Genomic DNA, 25,874 nt, shown 5'->3' on the forward strand with positions numbered 1-25,874 from the left:
GCACTACTTCTTCCTTCTGGCTTTTTCTTAGACCTTTAGATGTGATCAAAAGCACACATTTCTCTATAGCAATTGCAGTGTGTGTGAGTGACTGCAAGAGCTCCAGCCATACATCCCTGTGTCTTCAGCCAGTGGCACCAACCCACTTCCCCTCCCATCTGCTCTGTCCTGGTGTGACAGTGCCCTCAGGGACACCCTCTGCCCTGCCTGGGCTATGAATCATCTCTGCCCTAAAAGATGACCTGTGGCACCTGGAGCACTGTAGTACCTAAAGCACCTTGAAAACCTGTCTGATTTGCCTACCTGGAAAACACATATCCAGCTGTGCCTCTGTCTCATCAGATACTGCCGTGCAAGAGAGAAGGAAATGCCACTTTTAAATAGAGAACAAAGAAGCAAACTTAACACAAGTTTACTCCAGAGCATTGAAGCTTTATTTTCAGTTACACTTCATTTTACTGTGGCAAATGTTTCCATGAAAGCATCTTTGAGTGATTGATAATAAACTTTGTTTAGAAATGTATCAATTGTGTAAATTCCATTTGTTCTGAAAAAGCCTGATTGCACTTCAACAGTTTTCTGTTAGTCCCCTACCATTACAGTTTTACAAGATATTTAGCTTATTTTATTAAGAAATGTACTAGCTCTATCAAGTTTACTTTCACCTGGATTTAATTTCAGATTTTACCAGTATCCTTCTATTTTATTTATTTTTGCACAAGTTCTATTAAGGACAACTCTCTAAATGTAATACTGTTTCTTTGTCAATTCTTTTTCAGAAGAGTAACATTTCCTCTCCTAAAAGAAAAACTATATACAGAACCACAGAATTATTAATTCTGGAAAAGAACTTTAATCATGGAGTTCAACCATTAACCCAGCACTGCCAAGTTCACCACTAAACCACATCCCCAAGTGCCACACCTGGACATTCTTTACATACCTCTAGGTAGGGTGATTCCACCACTTCCCTGGACAGCCTGTTCCAGTGCTTGACAACCCTTCCATTGAAGAAGTTATTCCAAATATCCAATCTAAACCTCCCCTGGCACAACTCGAGGCTATTTCCTCTCTTCCTGTTTCTTGTTACCTGGGAGAAGAGACTGACCCCCACCTGGCTACAGCTTCCTTTCAGGGAGTTGTAGAGAGCAATAAGGTCATTCCTGAGCCTCCTTTTCTCCAGGCTAAACATCCCCAACTCCCTCAGCTGCTCCTCATCAAACCCTTCCCCAGGTCCATTGCCCTTCTCTGGACACTCTCCAGCCCCTCAATGCTTTTCTTGCAGTGAGGGGCCCAAAACTGAACACAGGATTCGAGGTGGGGCCTCACCAGTGCTGAGTACAGGGGCAGAGTCAGTGTCCTGGCCCTGCTGGCCACACTACTGCTGATACAGACCCAGTGCCATTGACCTTCTTGCCTACCTGGGCACACACTGGCTCAGGTTCAGCTGCTGTCAACCAGCACCCCCAGGGCCTTTTCCTCTGGGCAGATATCCAACCACTCTGCTCCCAACCTGGAGCACTGCAGGGGGTTGTTTTGACCCAAGTGTAGGACCAAGCACTTTGCTTTGTTGTACCCCAAATATACAGTTATATATATAAACATGTATTTATTCCCATTCATAGAACTTCTTTCCCATTTCAGAAAATGTATTTAGAACTGAAAATAGTTCCTGCAATTTAAATAAATTTTTCTTTAATTTTTCTTATTAACATTTTGTTAAGATTGGTACTAACACCACAGAACATCCTGAACAGAATGAGCATTAAAATCTACACACTGTTTTCAGTAAGAATGTTTTGTATATTTATTAGTCTAAAGTAGGGAACACTTTCTTTTGAAGTGTCTGATATTGTGAAATTTTTTTTGGATTCAAGCATGCTCTTGAGGGAGAAAAAGGAGAGAAACTGGGAAAAATGAGCCATGGAGATTGTGAAAATGGGTAGTGGCGAGAGGCCAATAGAAAACCTAGTGTGTGAGTTACAATACATGAGATTTTCACACAATACTATGCACCTCTCCTTGGGGGCTTCCAAAGATGTTAGTTTGTGATGAAGCACTTGGCATTCATAGATATAAATCTTCATAAAGTTTTGATTAGATACAGAGAAGTTGCAACAGCCCAGAACTTAGAAAACTATTAAAGAAATTATCAAGTGATTTTATTTCTGATAGGATACCTGTCAGACACATAACTGATCCCATCAAGTCTGCCAAAACATTCATGGCACATATTACACCTTTTTTCGTGATCCCTGGTTTGTATTCTGCTGTCCATCTGCATCTGACACAAAGAAACAGGAGAAAAACTGTGGTGCTATCCCAAACCCATTGGGCTACCAGTCATTATCTTGGAGGGCAATTTCTTTAAATAATGGCTAGCTCTCCTGCTGCTCTCTGCCACGGGGCTTGGATTTCCTGATTCCATCCCTTCTCTGTGATTCAAGAGGATGCTCTATGTTTATCAAGCAACCATTTTACCCTGGCAAGTCTTAAAAATCAAAGTATCCTGCAAAGAAAGAAGCAGAAGGATACACTGAGAAAGTTCCACTCCTGACACTGTTGCTTGAGCCATACTGGTTTCAATTTTTACCCTTTCTAAACTGCTGAGCCAGTCTTATTCTGCTTAGGTGGGGGACATTGTATAGGATCCCAGGCATCCCATATAGACATAAACACAGGCTGCAGGAGGGAAAACCTCCCTGGATATAAGCAGGGCTTTGTCTGAGAATAGGTACCACATCTTGTTCCCATTTTAGAGTCCATTCCTTAAAAGATCAGACCCAGTGCCTTACTGAAATCCAGCAATTTGTCAGGCTCTGGTGTTTGGGTGACACCAAGGGGAAATTTTAATGCAACAGCTTTCAGTGCAGGTCAACAAAAACTGAGTGGTTCACTCATTCTGCCTGTGACATACTCAGGTAAATGTCATTGCTGTGCCTGGCAGCTGCACGGTTCAGTTCAAGCCCTTCAGTTCAAGCTGGGACATTCACTGCTAAAGCAGCAATGATAACATGGCATAACATTATCTATAAAAGTGAAGACACTTGAAAAAACCCTGAACCCCAAAAGGTTCAGAATTCTACACTCTGGTGCATTAGCTTTAAAAAACACAAACTGTCAATCTTTGGAAAAAATAGATAGAACTGGGCTGTAAGAGCCTGGCAACCACCTTATTTCTTATTTAGTTATTATTTTTATTTAAATAGAATAATTTAAAACAGACTCAAAAGCACTACAATTTAATATTGCAGTTCTAAAGGATCTTTTAATTATTCTCACTTTACAGTGATTTAGAAGTGGGATAAGACATGGCATAAATGTTGAATATTTTACCTACCACAAAAAATTAAAAAACCTTTTGTTAGTTTCTATTTCAAGTGCTCAGCAGAGCTGATTCCTTGGTGACAACCATGAAACTGAAGCCACAGAGAATGCCTTAAAAATACCTCTCTTTGCCCAGATAAATTTTTGGGAAGAGGTGATGTTTCATTTCTCTTCCTGTCTCATTCAGACACAGGACCTCACAGAAGTGCACCAGCAGAACCAGGGGTAGAATTCAAGCAAATTCCCTGCAGGGGATATTCTGATCATGCTTGTGCCATTACTGTGTTCTCTGTATATTTTGTTTGCAATTTCATAATATTTTAGCACATTAATGTCTCCAATATGAATGTATTTTTCCCCACTTTTTGTTTTTCCCCACATGTATGCTCAAAGCCATATAATTTACATGGCCACTAAATCAAAAGATGTCACAAATAATGGGATCATTGTGTATTGACAGAGCTGGCTGTGGAAGCCAGAGAAAACCTACTTGTAGCTGGTTTAGTCCTGCCTAGATGAAGTCAAAAGGGTGTTTGCCAATGTCTCTGCTGGGGGTACATTTGACGATGTGTTCTTTGAATATATGTGAAGGTATCACAACTTAAATGAAAATAAATTCATCCACATCATAATTGAAATTTCTATTTATTAATAAGTGGTGGAGTTTTTAAAGACAGAACATAAAAAAATCAGTTAAGAAGTATTGTTTGCATAATATAGTGAAATAAACATATTAAATTTGTTCAAATATTGGACAGTGCCAGAATAGAAATTACACATACAGTTTAAAAATTACAATAAATAATATTATAAAGAGCACTAAAGGCCACTTGTATAAAAGTCGTGTTCCCTTGTCAGCCAGAATCTGAAAAGCATCTTTGTAGCATGGAGAAAATTTCAGTGAGCAAGGCACAAATACTAGTAATAATAAGATGCCATAACTAGAAAACAAAATGCAGTTGGCTATGTAACCTTCAGTCTCAGCGTGTTCTTCATGATGGAAATAGAATCCCATTTTCAGTATTTTGCTTCACTTAACTTCAGAGGGAAGCTACTCAAAGCTGAATTGGGAAGGATCAAATCTTACAGCCCAAATAATCAGAAGCAAAAGTGATACCCAGGACCTTCATTCCCAGAGTGCCCAGCTAAAAACACTTGAAAATGGCCCCTTTTTTCTCTGCACCTCTGAAAATAGTCTTCAAAGTGAACACTCATGCTTATCTGGGCTCCTGAAAAAGTGACATTCCACCAAATTCATGAGTTGCCATAGGAAATTTAGGTTTGCAGCTCTTAGGCACCTAGAGCTTAGTGGTGGGGGCTGTGGGGGGCAAGGAACCAAGATCCATCTCTTTCCTCCTGTGCTCTGCAGTAAGCAAGACAGATTTAGTTCTCATCTAAGCAGATGTGACACCTCTGCAGCAGCTGGGCTCCCAGCAGGGACGAGTTTGCTCCTTACTCTGCATTTTCTGATTGCTTTAGGCTGTGATCTTGCAAACTGGTTGGACCTGGGTGCTCTCCTGAAGGCCACAAGGCAGCGGCCCCGCTACACCTGGGCCCAGGTGGGGTTTAGTTTGCAGCGCTCCTGGGACACCATTTGAAGCAGAAAAATTTTAAACTATTTCCACTATGGACCATAACAATGCAGCAACGTTACAGATAAAAACAGAGCAAATATAGCCAAAGTCAGTTTAGGGACTTTTTAATCAATATCTCCATGGGTTATATTCCCTTTTATTTTGATAGGAGCCAGACTGATAAATTCAGTGCAGGGAAAAGCCAAGGCAAGTACAACACCCATTACCTGACTAGATTTTTTTTGTAAAGTGCCAGCTCCTTAAATAGAACACAAACCACATTTACCATACCTTCATGCTTCAACTAAGCATTCACTTCTGCCTTAATCAAATATTCCTGGTTTGCATCTAAAGTGAGGAAGCTTAATTGATAATAATGCTGCAAAGAGAGGCACACAATGTAAACACAGATTCACATTTTTGAAAACTTCCAGACATGTGGCATTTGTTAGGGATTGAAAATCAGTCTAAAAATGTAGCCAAGAAAAATGTCTCCAGATTAGTGCTGTCCTTCACAAGTCAATTCATAAATAAAGGCAGATTAGAACCCAACCGTGCTCCCAGTGCATCACTCTGAGAAGGTTTCTAACTTCAAGGAGAGCAGAGAAAAGCTTCACACTTTCTAATTATGAAAGATATCTCAAGGTCTGAAATGAGTTGAGAGTCATCAAAGTCATTGATACTTGTTAATGTTAACTACATGTAAACAAAGTGTTAGAGTCAGTTGAGGTGCTAGAAAGATCTGACCCAAAGAGATAACTCTTAAACTGAAACATCATGCAGAAGAAGGAGGTATAAATCTAATTAATTCCTATTAAAAAAGTTACTATTGACCCAGATGCCTCTCTCAAATGAAATTGTGAATAGAGATTCCTTGTGTGTGGAAGTAGGTCCTGACCTTCTTAATGTTACTGGGATCCCACATAATTTGTTTTGCTTTCTCCAGTATCTATGGCAGGCACATAAACCGCAGTTCTAAGGTGGATGTGCTCCCTGGACTCATCCTGATTGGAGTCTGATGATGTTTGTGTGCATATCCCAGATCAGGAATGGTCTCCAGATCTCACCTTGACATGTATCTGTTGTCAGCACAAGCAGCAGAACTGATGGATGCCCTATTTTTAATCCTGATGATGTAAAGGGAAGAGAGCTGCTAAGAGCACCACCCATATGAACAGAGCAGTGACTGGTTTCAGTGCTAAAAAGAATAAATAAATATTAAAATAAGCTAATCAGATCTGCCTTGTCTCATTTCTTGGATCTCCTTCACAGGAACCACAGATGTCCACTGCAGAGGATCTTGCTGAGTTTATCACCAGTACTTTTTAAGAAGAGGCAGATTTTTTCTGGCATCATTAAAATTTCATGATGTGGCTACAAATACCTGACCTGACGCCTTTAAGCTGCATATTTCAAATACATATTACATGCCATAGAAAACACTAACTTCAAGACAGTTCAGCTGCTAAGTGTGCACAGTGCAGAGCAGCCCAAATTCCACTTTCTCTGAGGCTGCACTCTGTGTGCATGTGAATATTCATCCAAGTCTCTTGGATTTTGTTTTGGAAGGAACATACCTTTATAATGAGGCTATTTATGGATTTTCAGCCAGGTTTAATATTGAGAAAAGATTCCTTTTATATGAGCTGTCGTGGAAGAGAACAGAAACCTGAACTGAAGAATTTCAGTGGGAATTGGATAGGGAACTGCATGGCATAGCAACTGTCAAAGGCAGCCACAAACAAGTTTCTCAGACTGCACCTGCTTTTTGGCTGCCTTGATTTTTGATTGCTCACATTTAGAAAACACTTTAAGAAGGACCAAACTCAGACGAAATCAGTAGGAATGACAGGCCCTTGACATGTAAGAAAACTGAAGCAGGTTTGTCTAGCACATACTTACACCAACTTCAGAAGTGTTGCAATATTAAAATAATTTTTCATTCTTTTTCATTCTCTTGTCACGTGAGGGCTAAATCTCACAAGTTGCCACAGATATCTATTACTATTTCAGAAAGCCTGCAGCAGAAACAATACAGGTATTTCTAAGAATCACTGATGGCCAAAGAATTCTTCTCATTATGCTAAATCATAATGAATTACACTATGGTAATTTAGTTTTATTCTTCGCTAATTTTGCCACAAAACTGTGCAAAACACAGATTATCTTTCAGATCAATGCTATTTTGTCAATTAAGTAATTACCAAAATTGTGCCTCATACCATCATATTTCCTGGCTTCAGAACAGCTCCATGGACTCAGCCCAGTCTTCAAAGGCTGTAACTGGTCTGCATTATTTAATCCAGTAACAACAGCAGTTTGTTTTTCCTGAAGATCTGTTTCCAGAAAGATGAATCATTATTTAGCTGAAGAAGCAGATGAAGTAAGAAGATCCTAATCCGTTAGATGTCTCTTCCAATAGAGAACAAACAATGAAGATGAAGGCAATGCTCACATCTGGGAAAGAGCAGAAGCTCCCTGGATGGAAGGACTGTTATGAGATCTCAACAATACTGAGGAAATAAACAAGAAGTTTACTATGGTGGGAAAAACCCAACAAAATATGGACTGGAGCACTCTCTGTCCAGGGCTTTGCAATACCCAGTAAACACTGGGAAGCCCAGTAATGTGTTCTTGTGCTCAGATTGGATGTGCCAGGGATGCTCAGTTGTGCAGCTGCAGCGTAATACAAGCAGTCTCTACAGAAAGCCCCTTTTCTAACATCTTACTTGGGCTAAATCCTTGTGTCTTTGTTAGTCAGTGTCCTGGCCACAATGGGGAAATCATGTGGAGTGATGAGGTCATTCTGGACATGAGATGGGGATGAGCCATGGCAGAGAGGATGCTCCTTGGATCAGTGGGAGAGAGGTGAGAGCCTTCCCATTGACTGTGTGATCTCTGATCATCTGACATCTGAGCCAGTCACCCTCTGCTCTCTTTGAAGTTGGTAGACATTTGGTCATTGTAGATAACTGAGTTAAAGGTGAGATTAATCTCATCCCAAAGTTGATGTGTGCCTTGGTTCCTGTACCCTGTGCTCACGGACGGTACTGCTTCATTTCCCACCTGCTGTAAAGGATGTACAGCATCATGGATGCTATTGCATGGACACCTTTACTCACACCACGTAAGACCTGCATAAGATATTCGGATATGCTAGTTTTACTGGCTTTACAGTTACTACATTCCCACTGTAGTGGTGAGACCTTTGATTCATTTCTTTCCAGTGGTCCAGTGATTTTCCTGGTCTCCTCCTTCTCAATAATTTCCATCTTCTATGAAAAAATATTTGGCTGAGGCCCAGGGAGCATACTTATCTCTCTGTTGCTCAGGGACACGTGAAAAAAATGATGATTATTTATTCATACATTAATCTTAAATATAGCACACATTCATGGATTTGGAGCACTCCATTTCCAAGAGAAAAGGTAAACAAAGAGAAAGAAATCCTGGCAAAATCTCACACTGTGGAACTTGCAGGGAACAGAATAGCAATTTTCTGCACATCTGCAGAGCTCAAAGCACTTGGAAAATATTAGAGAATTGAGCCTTTCAACCTGTGAGCATGTGTGGAAGTGTAACTCACAATTAACAGACCGGGAAACCGAGGCTGAGTTACATTATGCATCTTACTTAGCAGCACCTAAGTCAATAGAAGAGTAGAGTGTGTAAACCTGGGCTTCCCTACACTGAACAACCTTATTTTTGGAACAGAAAGAAAATTTGGCCCCATAAGTAGCAAACAGACTTAGCAAAAGATTTTCTAAGAAACATCATTATAATCTTACTTTGAGCAATTTTATAAACACTAGTGAAGATTTTCAAAGTAGTTTGAGGGATTTCTATTTGCAATTTACAATAAATAAATACCTATGATCAATCCCAGGAGGTGGCTTTGATGATTTAAAGGCCTACCCTTAATTTCATTACAACATTGTATTTCAGGGGTAATCATATAAGAGATCACATGAGAAATATTTATTTCACAAAAACATTTCAATAAGGTCATACTTTGACTCAGCTTTTTCCTTGCTTTCGATATTAGAAATTCTTGGCTTGGTTGATTAGAGATAGATTTGCTTATATTGGAAAATGATTCAGACATTATCTTTCCACAAAGGGATATTGCTTCTGAATATATTTTTATTTTGCTGCTCTGTTTACAAAATGTAGCAAGGACCACTGTATCTTGTCTGTTATCAATTCACCATTGTTGTATTGAAGAGTATCAGATAGATATGTATCATAGAAGAAATCAGCTGTACCATTTATATAGGGCAAAGTCATGCAAACCATGCTCAAAACTAAGCTCCTTAGTTTTGGTAGCATGAAAAAAACTGCATTAGTAAATTGTATGAAATGGTGCAGAATGACTACCACTAATATCACATGCATCTTATGCAGCCATTGGTGTTTTGAACTAGTAAGCTTTGGGTGTAGAGTAAGTGAGATATACAAAGTATGCTTACATTACAAGGAGAAGTCAACCAGTGACTGCCCCCACACACACTTTTAAACTGGCTTGTTTGAAGGGGTCCATATTGAATCTGAAATCCCATCTCCTGTAGAGGACAAGGGCATGGAGCCACTTGGTGTGAAAGGGTCTGTGTCTGTGTCTGTCTCCCCCTCTGCTAGGTAGCGTTTCTCTCTCATCCATGCTGATCCCCCGTTGGGGCCAAAGGGGAAATCGTCTCTCTCTTGGGAGATGCTGAAGCCGCTTGGGGAGCGCTCGAGTTCCTCATGGTTGACAGAGAGAAGGGACAATGGAGTATCGCTGTCTCTCGTTAGGCTCCTTCTCTGCCTCGGAGACACCTTATCTGAGTAAGGGCTTTGAAGGTCCCCTTGGGAATGGTAGCTAACCTGGGAGTCCATTAATGTAAATATAGGCAAAACTGTTGGCCTTTCTGCATATGAAGTTGAGGAAGGTGTGGCTTGCAGTTTGCCAGAGCTTTGCCCACCTATTGATAAAGGTTGTGAGTGAGTCATATGACCCCGTGCTGAGAAACCATAGGGGCTGACTTTGTTGACTGGAACCTGCTGGAAGTTGTAAGGAGTTTCACGAGAACACTGCTCAGTGTATTTATATATTATTGTTTTTAATTCAGAATATTTGTTTTCTTCTCTCTTCTCCCTTGCAGGAGAAGCGGTTTCTTTCAATGGACTTATCTCAGCAACTTGGATCTGCAGCTGTTCCATATGATGCATATGCATATCAACAAGGAAATCCAGTTTCTTCCCCATGTCATTTACCTGAAAAATACCAATGTCATGATATTGCCTCAAGTCAGTTGTTCAAGAAGAGTCCATGATTCTGTACGTGCACTGCTCCCAGCAATGGTGTGCTGCCATCTTTATTGGTCATGGAGGTATGTACAGGGTAACCATGACCTTCCCTCAGAAGCTGGGCTGAAATGGATGACATCCTCTAACTGCCTCAGATTATGAAGACCCATCCCTATGAACTGTGCCAAAAAAATTCTTGGTGTTGCTGGATATTTAACAGTCCAGTATCCAACAGGACTCGATAACTTTAGAGCAAAGTGTTGATACCAATGGTAAATAGCTATTACCAAAATTCAATATATGGAATTAGCTTTGCATACAGACCTTTTCTCTAACTCCTAATCACAGAATCACAGGATCGTCTAGTTTGGAAAAGACCTTTGAGATCATTGAGTCCAACCTAGGGCCTAACACCACCTAATAGTCCCACAACATCGGGATTAACATATCATGACTAATTCCCTTTCTCTTTTGGATAGGGCACAAGAGTGGACAATCATTTTGAGAGCCAGACCCTGCAGAAAAAGGGCTTTCTCACAACAAACACCAGATGTGAGGAGTATAGAAGTTAAAGGAATGGAAATGTCCCACTTCAGCATCGTGGTTAGGATTTTCTGCCATACATAGTGACATTGATTCAACAAGTTTCAAAATGCACACTTCCCAGATAAGTAAATTCTTTCATGAAAAACTAGCAACACAGTTTTGTGATCATTAGAACAAGATCTCTGTGAGTCTTCACCACCAGCAGCAACATTCTGCCTGGGTCAGCCAGAGTCATACAGAATTTATGCCAGTTCTTTCATTTCTGAACAAGCATCTCAGCCTCCATCCTTGTCATGAAATTACCTACCTGTCTCTCAACTTTAACAAATTTGCCCATCATACTTTGGTCTTCAGTATCAGCTGTAGAGGCTTTGGCTACATATGGTTCATTTCTACAAAAAATAAATAACTCTATTAGTGTTCAATATTTCTTTACATCACAATAAGCAATTTATATCAGAAATAAGAATCATCATCTTGTTGATTTATTCATATAGATCCTTGGAGCCCTTTTAATTGTTTATTCAAATAGGAGTGAAAGTCTACTCTGTGATGCTAATGCATTCCTAAAATATATAATTTTGATTTTTAATTTAATTTTTTTGTTGTTCAAGTTTAAGATAAAGATTAAAAAGCCCCAGAAGTTCAAAATAAAATTTAAATTATTCTCCAGCTTGTTGGAATAATTTCAGGTTTGTGAAAATTATAGATAGTGCAGTTAGTGGGTCTACAGATGGCCATGTGTTTTTAAATCTAATTCTTTATAATTAGTGTCTCTGGAGACTGAATCTGAGTTTCTAGGATGAGTGTGTTTTTTTCTCAATTTCATTATATCAAATAGTAAGTGTCAGAGATTGGAAATGCTGAAAAGAGACAGTCTGGTCTGGACATTTTAAGCTGATTCCAGAAAAGGTTTTTCATCTATGCAATTTCTTCCTGCCTGTCCATAAGATGGACCAAATTCATTAGGTAAGAAGACGATGTCTAACTAAAGAGCTTTGATTTATAACTTCACGGGATCTAGGATGCTCATGATCAAGTTAAACCTTTATCAAATGGTTTCCAAACCAACCTCAAAGGAATCAGTGTCTTCCCACAACCTATGTCAAAGTCTAGAAAAACAATTTCTGAGCACTTGCTCTTTAACATGATTTGGAACAAATATACCCTAAAACTTTTATCATGTCCAATTCTTCTCTTTCTGACAAAATCCAAAATATAGCCATGAATAAATCTTACTAGAACAAAATCTATAACTAAAATATGTCAGATTTTCCACATTGGGTTACTGGTGATATGGACTCAGGCAGTTTTTGCAATCTGCTTTCCTCCCCAAGTGATCATTGTCTCTTCCATTTACTTAGGTCTCTGTCTTCACATTTACTTGGTTTCAGATTTTTCCCTGTGTGGGATAATTTATTTTCTGTAAGACTGCTTTTGTTCTGAGCAATCACAACAGCTTTGGGGACAGATTGTTGATGGTCTTGTGTGGCTCTTGATGGATATTTATTGACAGATTGATAGTTGAAAACAACAGAAATGTCATTCATTATTGAATTTTTTCCATGTGGAATGCAGCAATACAATAATATGGTGCAATTTTCACACCCAGAAACCTGGTATTACAATTCATTTTAAGTATCTCTCACCAATCATTGGTTTAAAAGCAGCAGCATTAAAAACCTGTGCTTGCCATTTGGTGGGGCTTTTTTCTCTTCAGGAAGATAACTAGTTTACTTTCAAACTGTTGGTGATTTTTATTGAGCTTTTAAGCAGCTTTACAAGTTGAATGTTAGAAATTTAACACATCAGCAATCAAATGCATGTATTTAATTTAAAACCATATTTTCAAACTGTGGAGAAGGTGAGCTGGACAATTAAGAAGCCATTGTTCAGATTTCCATCACACATTTTTCTTAGGGAAGCTAGTGACTTTCTGGCTCAGTGTTTACCCATATGTATCTCATAGCAACATATTCTCTCAGTATCATTACTATAACAGTGGATGAACAAAAATCATGCTTATTGGAATGAATTAACTTTTCATTTCTGTACTGGGCTGTGCTAAATACTAGGTATAAAAGAATTCACCTGGGAGACTGTTGTGAAGGGTAAGAAAAAGCTCCTCCCTTTTGGGATTTCTTATGCTTGGGAGTAGATGGAGGTCCAGGTGTAAAAATCATATCTACTCTGGAAAAAAGAAGAGTTCAACTGTGTAAGTCCTTCTCCAAATGCTATCACATGACAGAATATGCTGCGCATCTCTGAAGCAAAGATTCAAAAAGGAAGCACTTGTTGATTTGGTAATATATTGAAGGTCATGATGTATCTGTTCTCTTCTGGGTACACAATCAATGCACTGAATTGCAATTACCTGGTAATTTAATGGTAATTAAATAATTCTCTAGCTCACTGTTTCCAAACTTTAGCATTTGAAACACATGACTTCTTTTCCTTCGAAGGAACCAAACAGCGTGATTGTCAAAAAATATCCAATAACAGCTGCTTTTAAAAATGTCAGGACACCCATCAAATTTTGTGCAGGGTACTGAAAAACAGAACTTGGCAAAAGGTAGAATTTCTGTCATTCTTAATAAACCAATAACATTCTGTCAGTTGTTGTTTCTAACTGTCAGCAATATTTTTGTCTTTACTAATTATTCTTTTGGCTTGAAAAACATAACTTTAAATGAAGTTGCACAAGGAAGCCTGCTTGATTTTTTTATTTGGCACAAAAGCAGAAAGATTGTTTGGAATGGACCAGCACATGTAATTACACTCTTTTACTACATGGAATATTCTTTCATTTGTCACATCCAACTGCTCAGGTGCAAGTAAGTCTCTGTTTATTCAGCCCACACCCCAAAATGACCACATATCAATCAGCACTAATCCACAGACCAGTTATCTGTGTTATTGGACAGCCCATGCAGATACCTTGCATTGTTTCACAATGCCCCATGGAGTTTTGAAAATGTAACTTGAAAAAGCTCCAGGCAAGCCTCACGAGGCTAGCTAGATCTTGGCTTGGTCCCCAGGCATTGCTGACAGACATGTTGCATACTTGAAAAAGAGATAGCCCACTGCATGGAAAATCACTTTGAAATAAGAAATTACAAAGTTCAGCAGAAAGATCAGAGATTTCAGTAAGATTTCAGCCTTACAAAGCCAAAATAAGTCCAGACAAGGCCCAAATGTGCAGCAGGAGTTGCACTCCGTCAGCCCATTCTTGAGAGAAATGAAGGTGTTTATGTGGCATTTTGCTGTTCAGAGTTACTGAGGGCCTCAGGGAATGTGCTGAGCAGAGACTGAGCACAGACAGCTCCACACATCTGCACACACATCTGCACACACGTGGGCTCAGCCCCACACAAGTTTACACCCCCAAGCTCTGGCCTGGGCTCATGGCTCATGGTACAAGCAGCACAAAGTTTTGTAGATGTGCCTCAAAGGCACATAACAATGAACCACTTCGGTGTGGAAACAGATGTGGAGGCAGATTACACAAGAATAATGAGGCCTGAAATTCCAATTTTTTTTCAGATATGTCAATTACACCTAAGTGAAGGGGATGTGAAACCTTCTGTGCTGATGTATTTTTGTACTTTTATGGTGTGCTTCACTAGGTACAGGTCAGCAGAGAATCCAGCCCAAGGAAAAGCTCATGGAGAGAAACTATTGATTTTAATTGACCATCTGTAAAATGGGGAGGAGAGAAACTTGATCCTGATCAAACAAGGTCAAGAAAACTCACAGGGCTTTTTTACTCTGATGTCCTTCTTCTACATCTGAGCCAGTGGTCTCTTGCTGCAGTTATCCCTGCTAGCTACTCACTTGGGAAAAGGTTTTCCCAGGAACCAGCTACATTATGCAAAGACATAGTTTCTGGGTGGCCTTGTACACAAACAGGCCAGGTGTGTTTTGCCAGGAAAGCTATACATTTTCCCCCTTTACTTGAAGATTCTTACCTTGCCTGAAGGTATTTTATTCTGGAAAGCATATCAAGATGCCCTGCTGAGTATTGCTCTATCACATCCTTTACATCATAAGGCCTCAAAGTCTCCTTGAATTTTTTTTTATAGAGACGAAACTGTAGTATTCTGCATAATAAACAGAAAAAAATACTAGTTTCTTATATAAATTCCATGATGAAAATTTCCAGTTTTATCAAAATATGGATGAATTCTCTGCGTGTTTGGAAATTGAGTGTGTTTTTTCCAAGCAAGGCAATAAAATACAAACAGAGAATCTATAACATCATTCCACATTTGAAAATTCATAATAGTTGGCTTTTCCTAATTAATAGTCTAAAACAAGTAGTTTAAAGCTTCAGAATCACAGTTGGAGTTTGAACAACACAAGTTGCAGGAGATTTTGAAGCTGTGAAGTTGAAGCTGCTTTTTTATGCTTCAGTCTATTATAAAGCTAATTTACAATACATGCAATGCTGAATCATTCTCATCTTGGTTTTAATTTTGCACCGGGGAAAGTTTTGGATAGGAAATGCTAAACAGATACAATTGTGGAAGTTAAGAAATTAGCAGCAGCTTCAGGTTGTGAAGAGGTGAAAAATTTTTAGAACAGCCTGAAGTGTCCTTGAAGAAAACAGCTGTATCACATTATTGTTGTTGTAATGATAATAATATAATTGCTCTTATTATTACTATTATTATAAAATTACCAAGAAATTAGTAACAGAATTCTTAAAACAAGAAACACTGCTGCCCAGAGCACCTGAAAAATGTTTGGCATTCTTTCTTTTCATCTTTTTCTGTTTATACATTACTTAAAATGTATATATCTTTGTAGAGTAAACAAATAGAGGAAACATATTTAAATAATGAAATCTTCATCTGGTTTAGACTTGGTTTCTGGGTGTTTAATTCTCACTAGAATCTCCAGGTACTTGTTGGTCTGAACTGGGAAATTGCTGTCATCTTAAGATTCTGACTTGCTTTTTATTTAAGGTTTGTGGGTTTTCTAATGTTTTTAAAATCTGTATAAACTTTGATTTAGCAAAGATAATTCTATTACAATTTTTTAAGGGCAGCTGATTCTTTACCTCTGTTGCCTATAAATTTTTCTAGGTTTCAAAATTATATCTATGCCTATTTTACCCAAAATACATATGATAACAGCAAAACTATATATTAAAAGACTTAAATAAAAAATAAGGATCACGATGTTAGCAATTCTAATTTAAAAACTCCTTGATCATGACCCTGAAATCCAGTAAGTGGTTTTGTCTGAAAGAATTACTCCCAATTAATGTTCAGGATCTGGGTACAATACACAAGAAAAAAAAATCTTGGCTCCTGATTGAGTTTAAAGGGAAATTGCATGAATCAATTAGATTTGGACAGGATGAAGGAAAGAAGTTTTTTGAAAGTAATAATAATGTGTCTCTGTTTGAAAGCAAGCCAGTATCAGGGAAAGAAAGGGAAAGCAAGCTATGGAGGACATAGGGATGAAGAAACTTCCAATGGGAGGGAAGCAGTCATGGGTAACATGAGCAAAGCCTGTCTGACTTGGCTTTCAGCAGCCTTAAGAAAGGTTGGAAGTTTCAGTAAGTGATTCTCCTGCACCCAATTAGAAAAGAACTGGGAGGGTACATATCATGGCTATATGCAAATAAATATATGGTTATATCTTTATAACCATCTTCCCTGAAGTTTTTCTAAGATAAATGTGAGACACTCCAGACTTGTACTATTTCACTTGGAAGGTGGTAAGTCCCTGGCGCAAAAATTAATAACTTCTGGAACAAAGAGCAATTAATGAAATTAATGTAATGAAAGCAGAGTATTTTCCCATGGGGACATTTTTCAAGGGAGGAGAGTAAAAAATCAAGGGATAACAGAACATCAATGAATTAATTTTATTTGAATGATGTGCTAAACATATGACCAAGGCTTACTAGGAGTTTTCTAACCTAGGGAAAATCTCTTGTGACATGAAAATAGAGGTGACACATGTCACAAACCTGCTGAAGTGGAAACCTCAGCATCTATTAAAATATGACAACTGAAAAGTAGATTGCACACTCATACAATTGTGAATAAAGAATTGAGTCAGCCCAGAGTTTTTGTTAAGCAAAAATTCCAGTTTCATATAAATATTAGTCACTATATTGAGCAAGATACCATATTCACATAATATTTTAACAAAGAACAGTACACAATATTATTTTATAATAAATACACTATGGAGTATCTCACAAAATGATGTGGTCAACGTTGCTGAAAAACTTTCTCCCTTCTGCATACTTTCAACAGACTGAATAGGGCCTATCTCACATTATTGAAAACATTAGAATTATCTCATCTATTGCATCTAAAAAAAGCAATAACAGAAACAGTGAGTCAACATGTAGCAACATGGTAATGTTATATCCTGAAGCACAAGCGTTCAAAAAGACATTTACCTGACAGCTCGGATGGCTGTCTTGAATGTGGGGATCATATCTTCCATAGGGAAATCACTACTGTCACCTCTGTCTTCTGCCATGGGTTCCCCTGTTCCTGCATCTGCAAAGCAGGTGAAAAAAACAGCTGTGTGAACATCTCACCACACAATGTTTAGAGGGATGTCTGGCTGAATAAAGCACTACATAAAGTAAGTGCAATTTAATAAAGGAATATCTCTTAGAGATTCTTCTTTCTCTGGTCAGGTCTTGAAAAGGATTTAATTATTTTGGGACAGCTGTAGGACATAGGGTCTCCTTCAAGGGTCTCCTCTCAGATTCCAGCATTTCTGAAACACTGGGAACTTTTCTTCCTTTCCAGTGGAACTCTGCCCAAATTATTTTACATAAAGGCTAAAACAGGTTGTAGAAGCCACAGGCCAAGTTCTCCTGTCACTGGCACTGCCTGGAGCTCATGTACCTTCATGAAGGAGAAAATCACATTCCCTGTGTGGACACCCAGGCTACATCCATGGTAACATGTCCACCAAGCACTGGTGCCAGCTGGCACAAGAAAGGGGAAACTGTTATTTAAAGATGTTAACTTAGATGTTATAGGCAAGAAGAGGAAAATATATGCTCAGGGAAGCTGAGAGGAACAATGCCCCGTAATGTTGCGTGGAGATCCAATGGAAATCCCTGAGGGGAAGCAAGCTTGGGGAGGGAGGGGGAGGAAAGAAGACATTGACTCTATAAACAACGTTTAATGAGATGGCAGTGAAGGCATATTTGAGATGCCTGGACACAGGCTGCTGCAGGGCTGGATGGAGTCCAGGAGGGAGCTGCCTTAATATAGCATCCTTGCCAATAAACCAAACCACGATGGTATGTGCTTTTTGGGGGATATAGATTGACTACCCTGTGTGCCCTCTTTTTCCAGGTCAAATAGGCTGAATCCAGCACTGGCTTTATCCCATATCAATTGCTGTTTTTAGCACCGTGTTGCCTGCACTCCACGACACTTTTTCTTGGGGTTCCCCAAACATACCATGTAAGACCAGGTACCAAATATGCTTGTCCCAAAAAGTCACAAACCTTCAACAGAATATGCAAAGGAACAAAGTAAAATGGGAAGAACAGGAGATGCACAGAAAGAAATCAACACAGATGGGCTACCTTCCGAGCTTTGCCAAAAAGCGTATGCTTTCATTCGGAATGCAGTGCGAAAACGCTCCTTATTATTCAAGACAACATTCTTAGGCTCTTTTGAAGGACTTTCTTCAATGGCATCTACATTCAGAGGGGTAAATAGCTTTCCTTTAGTATTGGTACCACGAACCCGATCCAAGAGACCCAGCTTTTGGCTACAAAATAAGCAAAAGTAATCATTTTCCTCCTTGGTACACTATTAACTTGTTTTCATGATGCTTTAAGTATATAATGGGCTAAAAAATTGTTTTGTATACAAGGACACTGCTGGGGCTACCATAATAAATCAACGTCTTTGTAAACAACAGTTAAGCTCCACAGATAACTGCTTTTATGAGCATTTTTTAGTATCAATGTTGAAAATGTTACCAGAGGGTCGTGCTATCCTCTCCGTGCAAGGTATCACAGTGCTTCAGCTCACGTAGCACAACTGAAGCAGTAGTTTTATTACTAAGACATGAAATAACACTACTGCCATGGGCAGGGATGTCATTCACTAGACCAAGTTGCTCAGAGCCCCATCCAATCTGGCCTTAAAACATTTCCAGGGATGGAGCATCCAGAACTTCTCTGGGCAACCTGTTCCAGTGCCTGACCTCCCTCACAATGAAGAATTTAATCCTAAGAATTTAGTCTAATCCTGAAGAATTTAGTCTAAACTAAACCTGCCCTCTTTCAGTTTGAGGCTATTCCTCCTCATCCCACCACTACACACCCTTGTTATAAATCCCTCTCCTGTTTTCTTGCAGTCTCCCTTTAGGTATGGAAGGTGCTTTCAAGTTTCCCCAGAACCTTCTCTTATCCAGACATTACAATCCCAACTCTCTCAGCCAAGAATAAAATAAAGTCAGATGTGCTGTGAACCAAATAAATCACCAGCAAAACTCTGGCAAGGCATTGCCAAGCACTGACTAGGGACATGGTAGGGCAGGCTACCCTGTTTTCTCTCCACCATGATGAGTTGTAGTGAAGTGACAAATTTTATTCCTCTGATGATTCCTTGCACTATCTGTCCTCTTAGAGATTTACTGCCTGAATACATTTGTCCTTCAGTGACACCACAGAGATAGAGTTTCATCTACCTGCAATTTTACCAGCATCACTAATCCCTCTGTCAACCTGATGACTGTAACGGTCTTAAAGGTAATCACTAATACCACTGAAAAGAGCAACAGAAAAGAAATTTGCTAGTGAGTATATCAGCTTATATATACTCTTAACATTTTCTAGGCAATAGATGATATAAATATTTGATTTGCTTGTTCACTTTGCTGCTCAAATATTTGTTAATTGCACATTTGGGGGAAAAAAAAAAAAAAAAAAAAAAGCAAGCAGGTCTAAGCCATGGGACGAAAGCCTGCTTTTTAACACATTCCTGGATGCTGATACAGGTCTAGGGAGAGGTAAGTTGTGCCCACATGAACAAGAGGCAGTTCTGTGTGGGGCACCAGGTCAAGCAAGTTGAGTGTGGGGAGGGAAGAAGCTGTTATAGCTAGCAGGTGTCTAAGAGCCACAGGTGGGAGCAGAGCTGAAGGATGAACAGCCATGGTTACCAGGAGAAAGAGTTACAGGTCTTCAGTGAGGTATCTGTGCAGAAGGCTCACCTGCAGCCACTAAACCTGCTGGCAGGCAAGGCAAACGGGGGTAGGGTCCACTGTGCAGGGACATAGTGCACAAAGATGGAGATGTGTGCAGACCTTGCAAGTGTGAAAGAGAACCTATTTCTGTCTCAAAGTTCTGTCTGTTGCAGTATTCCACCGCAAGAGATGTTGTCTGAGCACTGAACATCACAGCTGTTGCAAGTTTTTGTGTTGGTTTTTTTCCCCATAAATTACTGGGGTCCTCATCTTCACTATCTGTTTCTGATTAATGTATCTTTGACCCAGGGAGTAATGAAATACAGGCTTTCCTGTCAGAAAAGATGCAAGCACTAAACCTTTGGGTAGGAAGATTTTTCAACCCCTCTGATTTTTCTTTTTGATATGAAAATACTTGTGAATGTAATTTCTGCAGCCTAGGAAATCCAGACACTTGCCCTGTCATTGCATGCATGAAGTGCGCATGTGTGTGTGAGTACTGAAGTGGCAACTAAGAAGGAGTTGGGTATGGAGACACAGAATTAGTCCTGATATATCAGCATTTCCAGGAGATAAAAGTGCGGATTTGAGTGAAGAATAAGAACAGTCTAAATGAATGATATCTATATTACTTGGACTTTGCCCTAATGCAATTTCCTGAAGAATTCATGGATGAATGGGGGAAAGATGCACAAAGTGAAGAAAAATATATTGAGCAAAAATCAGGGGTTATTTCCTTGTTTGTAGAAAAATATGAGATGCTGCTTGGTCTATGACAAAATATGTTTTGGGCAGTCTCATGTTTGGGCTTAAGAACTAATTTTAAAAATTATTTTCATCGATCTTGCTTTTGGGGTGAAATCTTGATCTGCTTTGCCCACCAAGGTTCTGTTGGTGCTGAACTGATGGTGGGAGAAGAGTCCCAGCAGGTGATTTGTGTTCTACTAAGTCTGGGAGAATCCTGCACTATCTTTTCTGCATCACTTTCACTTCTCTGTTTCAGAAGCCACATTTGAGAGCAGTATTGCTTTACAAGACAAATGTCTCAGTTCTCTGTGAAATTTGGATTCTTCAAGCACTCAGCTGCCATACATAGGACAAGTATATACAGGAGAAGATAGCTAATGAGCAAATTTGAAAGAGCATGGAATATAAAGGTGAGGAAGTAAAAGTCAACAGAATGATTTACATGTGGGTTTTTTGGTTGGATAAAGTAGGGAAAATAAAAGTTTGAAGGAGGAATTAATTTTGAGAAGGATGGTCAAAAAGAGTCTAGAATCATAGCACAACACTGAAGAGAATTTAAATGCAAAGAAATGCACCAAAAATCTAGCTAAGTGATAACAGAGTCAGCCAGGCAATATAAATTGATGGCCTGAAGGTGTTAGAGTGAGCTTGTGAGAGTCAGCATTTCCTTAATATAAAGAAAAAGGAGCAATGAGGCATGCACAACCTGAATCTTTGCAAACTGAAGGAGACTGTGAAATAAGATCAAAGAAAGAAGAAACCAAAGGTTTAGGATGAGGAGATCCATGACAAAGCTTGTTTCTGGGTCTGGAAAAATTGTGCAACAGGCTTGTTGTGGAGATCAGCTTTCTCCAGGTGGGGGGTTTACAGGTCACTGACAATAGATGATTGATAGATGAACCTCAAATGAAAGGAAGAGTCAAGTGGTCACATACTACGCACTGGCTTTGAGCAACATTCTAAATGTCACAAGAGTTGAGTTAGTAACACTACAGAGAAGCTCTCAAGAGAAAAGTATCTTTAAGGAACAGAACCTGAAAGGCAAAGAAGCAGAAAAACAGGTGAGGCAAAAGACTTCTGTTGTTTCTAAAAAGCCATTTAGTACTATATTAAAATAATATAGTTGTCATTACATGTGACCTCTGACTCTCTCTCCAGAAACTTGCTTAATTCTTCAAAATACATATCCAGTTGTCCCAGCGTTTGCCCCTTAAAACTCCTGTGATAAGTGCCTGCCTGGCATACCAGAAAAAAAGGAGGCTTAAAGTGAGGCAAGGATCTATTGGGAGCAAACCAGAAGGAAAAGGGTCAGTGGATGATGCAAAGTGCCCAGAATATTAATCTAGCAATTTTTTTTTTTTAAGTAGAAGACAGAAATATAAGCAAGATATGCAGAAATCTGTCATAGAGCTATGCAAGACTAGGACTGAACAAGATTGGATATCTTCCTCACAGATAAAATCAGAACAAAATATTCCTCTGCATTCAGCACAAAACCGTACCTATTTGCAGTGGCACTTTCCACTGCATATGTTGGCACACTCATTTGTGGGGTGGGTGTTTTTTTCAGTGGGATGGGACTAAAGGTAGATAATACAAACTGAAAGTATTCCCAAATTCTCTTTTCAGAGAGTTTCTCAGCTATCCCTGCTGACAAGTGTCAGTTTAGGAAGAAACTGGTCTCCCAAGACTGTTGCTTTAGCATCTTAGGCTTAGGAGCTAGAACCCATCTGATCTGTCTAAAGCTGTTAAAAAAGTTAAGTATCCTGTCTATGATTACTCTTTAGACCCATTTCTATAATCAGTGGGAATCAGCAACCCTAACCAGTGAGTGGGGAGAGTGTGGTTCAGCTTGGGATGACTTTACACTTGGGCAACTTGGCTCTGGTTATTGACTACAGAATGATCTAGATGAGAAGTAATCTAAAAAGAAGGTCTCTAGTCTAAGTTACCTGAGCTGAAGCCTTCCTCATTAATTGAACCCTGAAGATTAACCCTTAAAGTAACATTCAGATTCATAACAGTATGTTTATGCAACAAATATAGACAATTGTGTTCATATTCGGCAGCCAGAGCAGTAAAATCATCAGAAAATAATTAATCAGCTTCACATCAAAATATACAACCGTGTGTTGTATACAAAAGAACCCAAAACAAAACCCAAGCTTCTTTCCAGATAACGACTATCTGTCATCAGGAAAAAAAAAGGACTTTATTCTCATTTCCAAGGGATGAAATCTGGATCTGCTGGGGTTTTAGTTTTCATTGATCTTTTAAAAAGCACTGAGGAAACATTTGTTCTCATGACGCAATCTCCTTCATTAAAGCAGCATGCGCATGGCTCAGTCCCAGGGCATGAAGCATGCGCAGATCACACGATCTTTCATGAGAGGGGCTAGGACAGTGGTTCCCACCCACAGGTTCATGTGCTGCTGCTAATCTTTCAGACTCCTCCTGATGTTAGCTACTCTTCCTCCCCTTGGTACAGTGTTGCTACTTCATTTAGCTTCCTTACATTCAATAAAATATGATTCTCAACTTCCAGCATGGTTCCAGAAACTGGGGAGATCCAAATCCATCCCAAACATGGTGACAAAAATGCAGGGTAGTTTCTCTGACTAGCTCGGATACACTGCCATTGCTTGTCTTGCATGCTAGTGCATCCTCTCCCTCGTGGGTTCCAAACCCTGTATCTTTGAAATGGGACCCAAGATGAGAATTCCTTAACTCTGTGGTAGATACAGATCACTAGAAAGGGAGGAAAGTGAAAGCAGTGCAGACAGTTTCTTCCTACCTAAAGGAAAATTCAGGTCTTAAATTTTTGGTCCCTGAGAGCAGTGGGAGTTATTTTGGACCAACTGGGAGATTAATTTGGTGGCTGGATATACAAGAGAAGGCTGGCTTCTACAGCACATGTTTTACCCTTGCTCAGAATAAAGAGTGGGAACCACTGAACTAGAAATATTTTCCAGAAACAGTCATGCAAAGAAATAATGCATTTACAACCCATCATGCAAGCCAGATACTCTCCTCTCTATCCTTTTCCTAGTATTGGAATTTCATAAACAAATGGTAAATGTATGAGGAGAAAAATAGTGAATTAATTCTAAGAGTGAATCAAACAGCCCTCTGCCATGGATTTGCCACTTTCAGCTAACACGGACAAATGATAATCAGGAAGTTTTTCCATATTTTTCACAGTTTAGAATCACTAGATGTAATTAGCCTTAAGTAACTGGAAGTAGAAGGAAGTCATGTTTACTCCAGTATTTTTGTACCTTATCAGCTGAACTTATATGGGTGAACTAAGCTTTGGAAAATCAAACATTCTGAATAGGTTTCCAGAAGTATTCTGTACTCTCCTTTGAACACCCTAATAGAAATTAGCACGAAACTAATGCTGTGACAGACATGAATTCTGCAGTGAACACGTTCAACTGATCTCAGAGAGTCCATGAGTTTTCTTAAGATAAAACAAAGAACATTCTCCACTTTTAAGGTAGTTCTAAACTTTAGCCAATCAGCTTTCCCTTTTATTGAGTAGCATTCTTTTCTTCAGGGAGGATCTCACAAAAATGTTCTTTCTCAAAATAGTTGACTACAGCGTTCTGAAAACTAAAGACTTCACTTTGCATCCTGAATCTTGCAGGTTTCTAATGTGTGAGGAGGAAACATCCCTTCTAAGTCAATTGGTGGTGTATGTCCTCATTGGTATTTAAGGGTGGGTATGACTCAAAATCCAGACTCACCAACCACCCAGATTATCTGCCCATAAACATGAGTACAAGTCAAAACTTCAGCTCAACTTTGCTGCCCTTCAGAAAAAGAAAGAGCCTTTACACACACTAAGGGCCTTTGCTTAGCCCCTTCTCTCATCCACACTTTCTAAAGGGGTTGGAGATGGATGAAAATAAACGATGTCACATAAATCTATGGGAAGAATAATCCAAATCCAATTCGTTGTGAAAACAGGATGGATATTTTTCACCAATGGATGCAGCCATTGTAGGTAGAAAGTGGGTACTTTTTGCTTTGAAGTGAACATATCAGGTATCAAGCACTAGAAAGCATATCGAACTGCAAAATCAGTCTCTTAACTATTTTGCATGGGCCAATCATCAAATGAAAAAATGGAATGCTTTGCTTGCTGCTTTCAAAAGCTGAAGAGTTCCAGCTAGAAAAGCTGAGTTACATGTTGATGTTTTCATGTTGATATTTGTGGAATGAAGTCGGAATGAGAACAACCAGCTAAAGTTGAATGACAGCATTCAACAAGGTGTGGGATGGAGTAAAATACTTTGCAATTCAGTCAAAATATTGTTTCTAATGATGTGTCTTTCATATTCCTGAAATGCCACAAATTATGTCTCTTTGCAGGAAGGTAAAGTTCTTGCCCCACATCTTAGGTCACAGTTCAGCAAGATATTTAAGCATGTCACTAACTTTATTCAGATGGTCAAAAGCATCCACTTGTTTTACATTTGCTGAACTAGAACCTGCAAATACACATGCAAAGATGTTGTTCCACTGAACTCAAATTCAAAGTAACTTGCATGAGTTGTGTTGGCAGGGTCGGGACTGCATAAGGAACAGAGTTTAGTTCTTGTAATGTATTTTTCTCACAGTAAATTTCAAAATGATTTGCAGACTAGGCTAGTTTCATTTCCATTCTATGGAAACAGAGAAAAGCACCTGTTTCTAAGCAGATAATTGGGAGAGTCAGGATAACATCCCATGTTTTTTGAACAGCAGAACAATTAACTATTTGCAAGGTCATGCAACTTTCTTTTTATGCTTAATAACTTTTAAGTCTTATTGTCCCTTACTTTTGATGGTGGTTAGGTGAACTACTGTAGTAAAAACAGAAAGTGCAGGCAGAGAATGGCATGCAAGAAATATGAAAAGAATAAGGCTCAACTGTTACTTGAATGGATATACCTAAGTTTTCTTGTGAGGCTTGATCCAAAGAATGACTCCCTACTAAACATGACATTACTGTAAAGTGAAGAACAGTTATTAAGATGAGACATTAATGATTATCCATGAAAAGCTCTATGAAAAAGAATGGGAACAGCCTTTCATTTGTAGTTAATGTAGTGTGCAGATCAGAGTGGCTTTTTTCTCCTTTCTGGTTTGGGCAGATGCATTAGGATGAAATGCTGGCAGTGAAGTTTTATGCCTTGCAAAGTAAGGTTTTATTTTCATTTT

The 25,874-nt window shown here is 39.1% G+C and overlaps 1 protein-coding gene across 2 annotated transcripts in view; it reads right to left on the reverse strand.

Annotated features, from left to right (window-relative positions):
- Positions 1-3,956: 3,956 nt before the first annotated feature.
- Positions 3,957-25,874, reverse strand: part of KCNQ3 (potassium voltage-gated channel subfamily Q member 3) — a 205,530-nt gene continuing 183,612 nt past the window's right edge. Inside the window, exons 10-16 of one of the 2 annotated variants that reach the window (XM_042036324.1) lie at positions 25,605-25,661; positions 18,310-18,497; positions 17,155-17,257; positions 14,699-14,830; positions 12,822-12,920; positions 11,038-11,122; positions 3,957-10,151 (exon numbers count right to left, since the gene is read on the reverse strand). In XM_042036324.1, the coding sequence (XP_041892258.1) occupies positions 9,414-10,151; positions 11,038-11,122; positions 12,822-12,920; positions 14,699-14,830; positions 17,155-17,257; positions 18,310-18,497; positions 25,605-25,661 (1,402 nt within the window). In that variant the 3' untranslated portion in view covers positions 3,957-9,413. The remainder of the gene's footprint in view (positions 10,152-11,037; positions 11,123-12,821; positions 12,921-14,698; positions 14,831-17,154; positions 17,258-18,309; positions 18,498-25,604; positions 25,662-25,874) is intronic. The other variant, XM_042036326.1, reaches the window with a different exon arrangement.

Source organism: Corvus kubaryi, unplaced genomic scaffold (genome assembly GCF_017639235.1).
Source record: "Corvus kubaryi isolate FWS band 111438036 unplaced genomic scaffold, C.kubaryi_AGA036_p1.0 37385, whole genome shotgun sequence".
Lineage (NCBI taxonomy): Eukaryota > Metazoa > Chordata > Aves > Passeriformes > Corvidae > Corvus > Corvus kubaryi.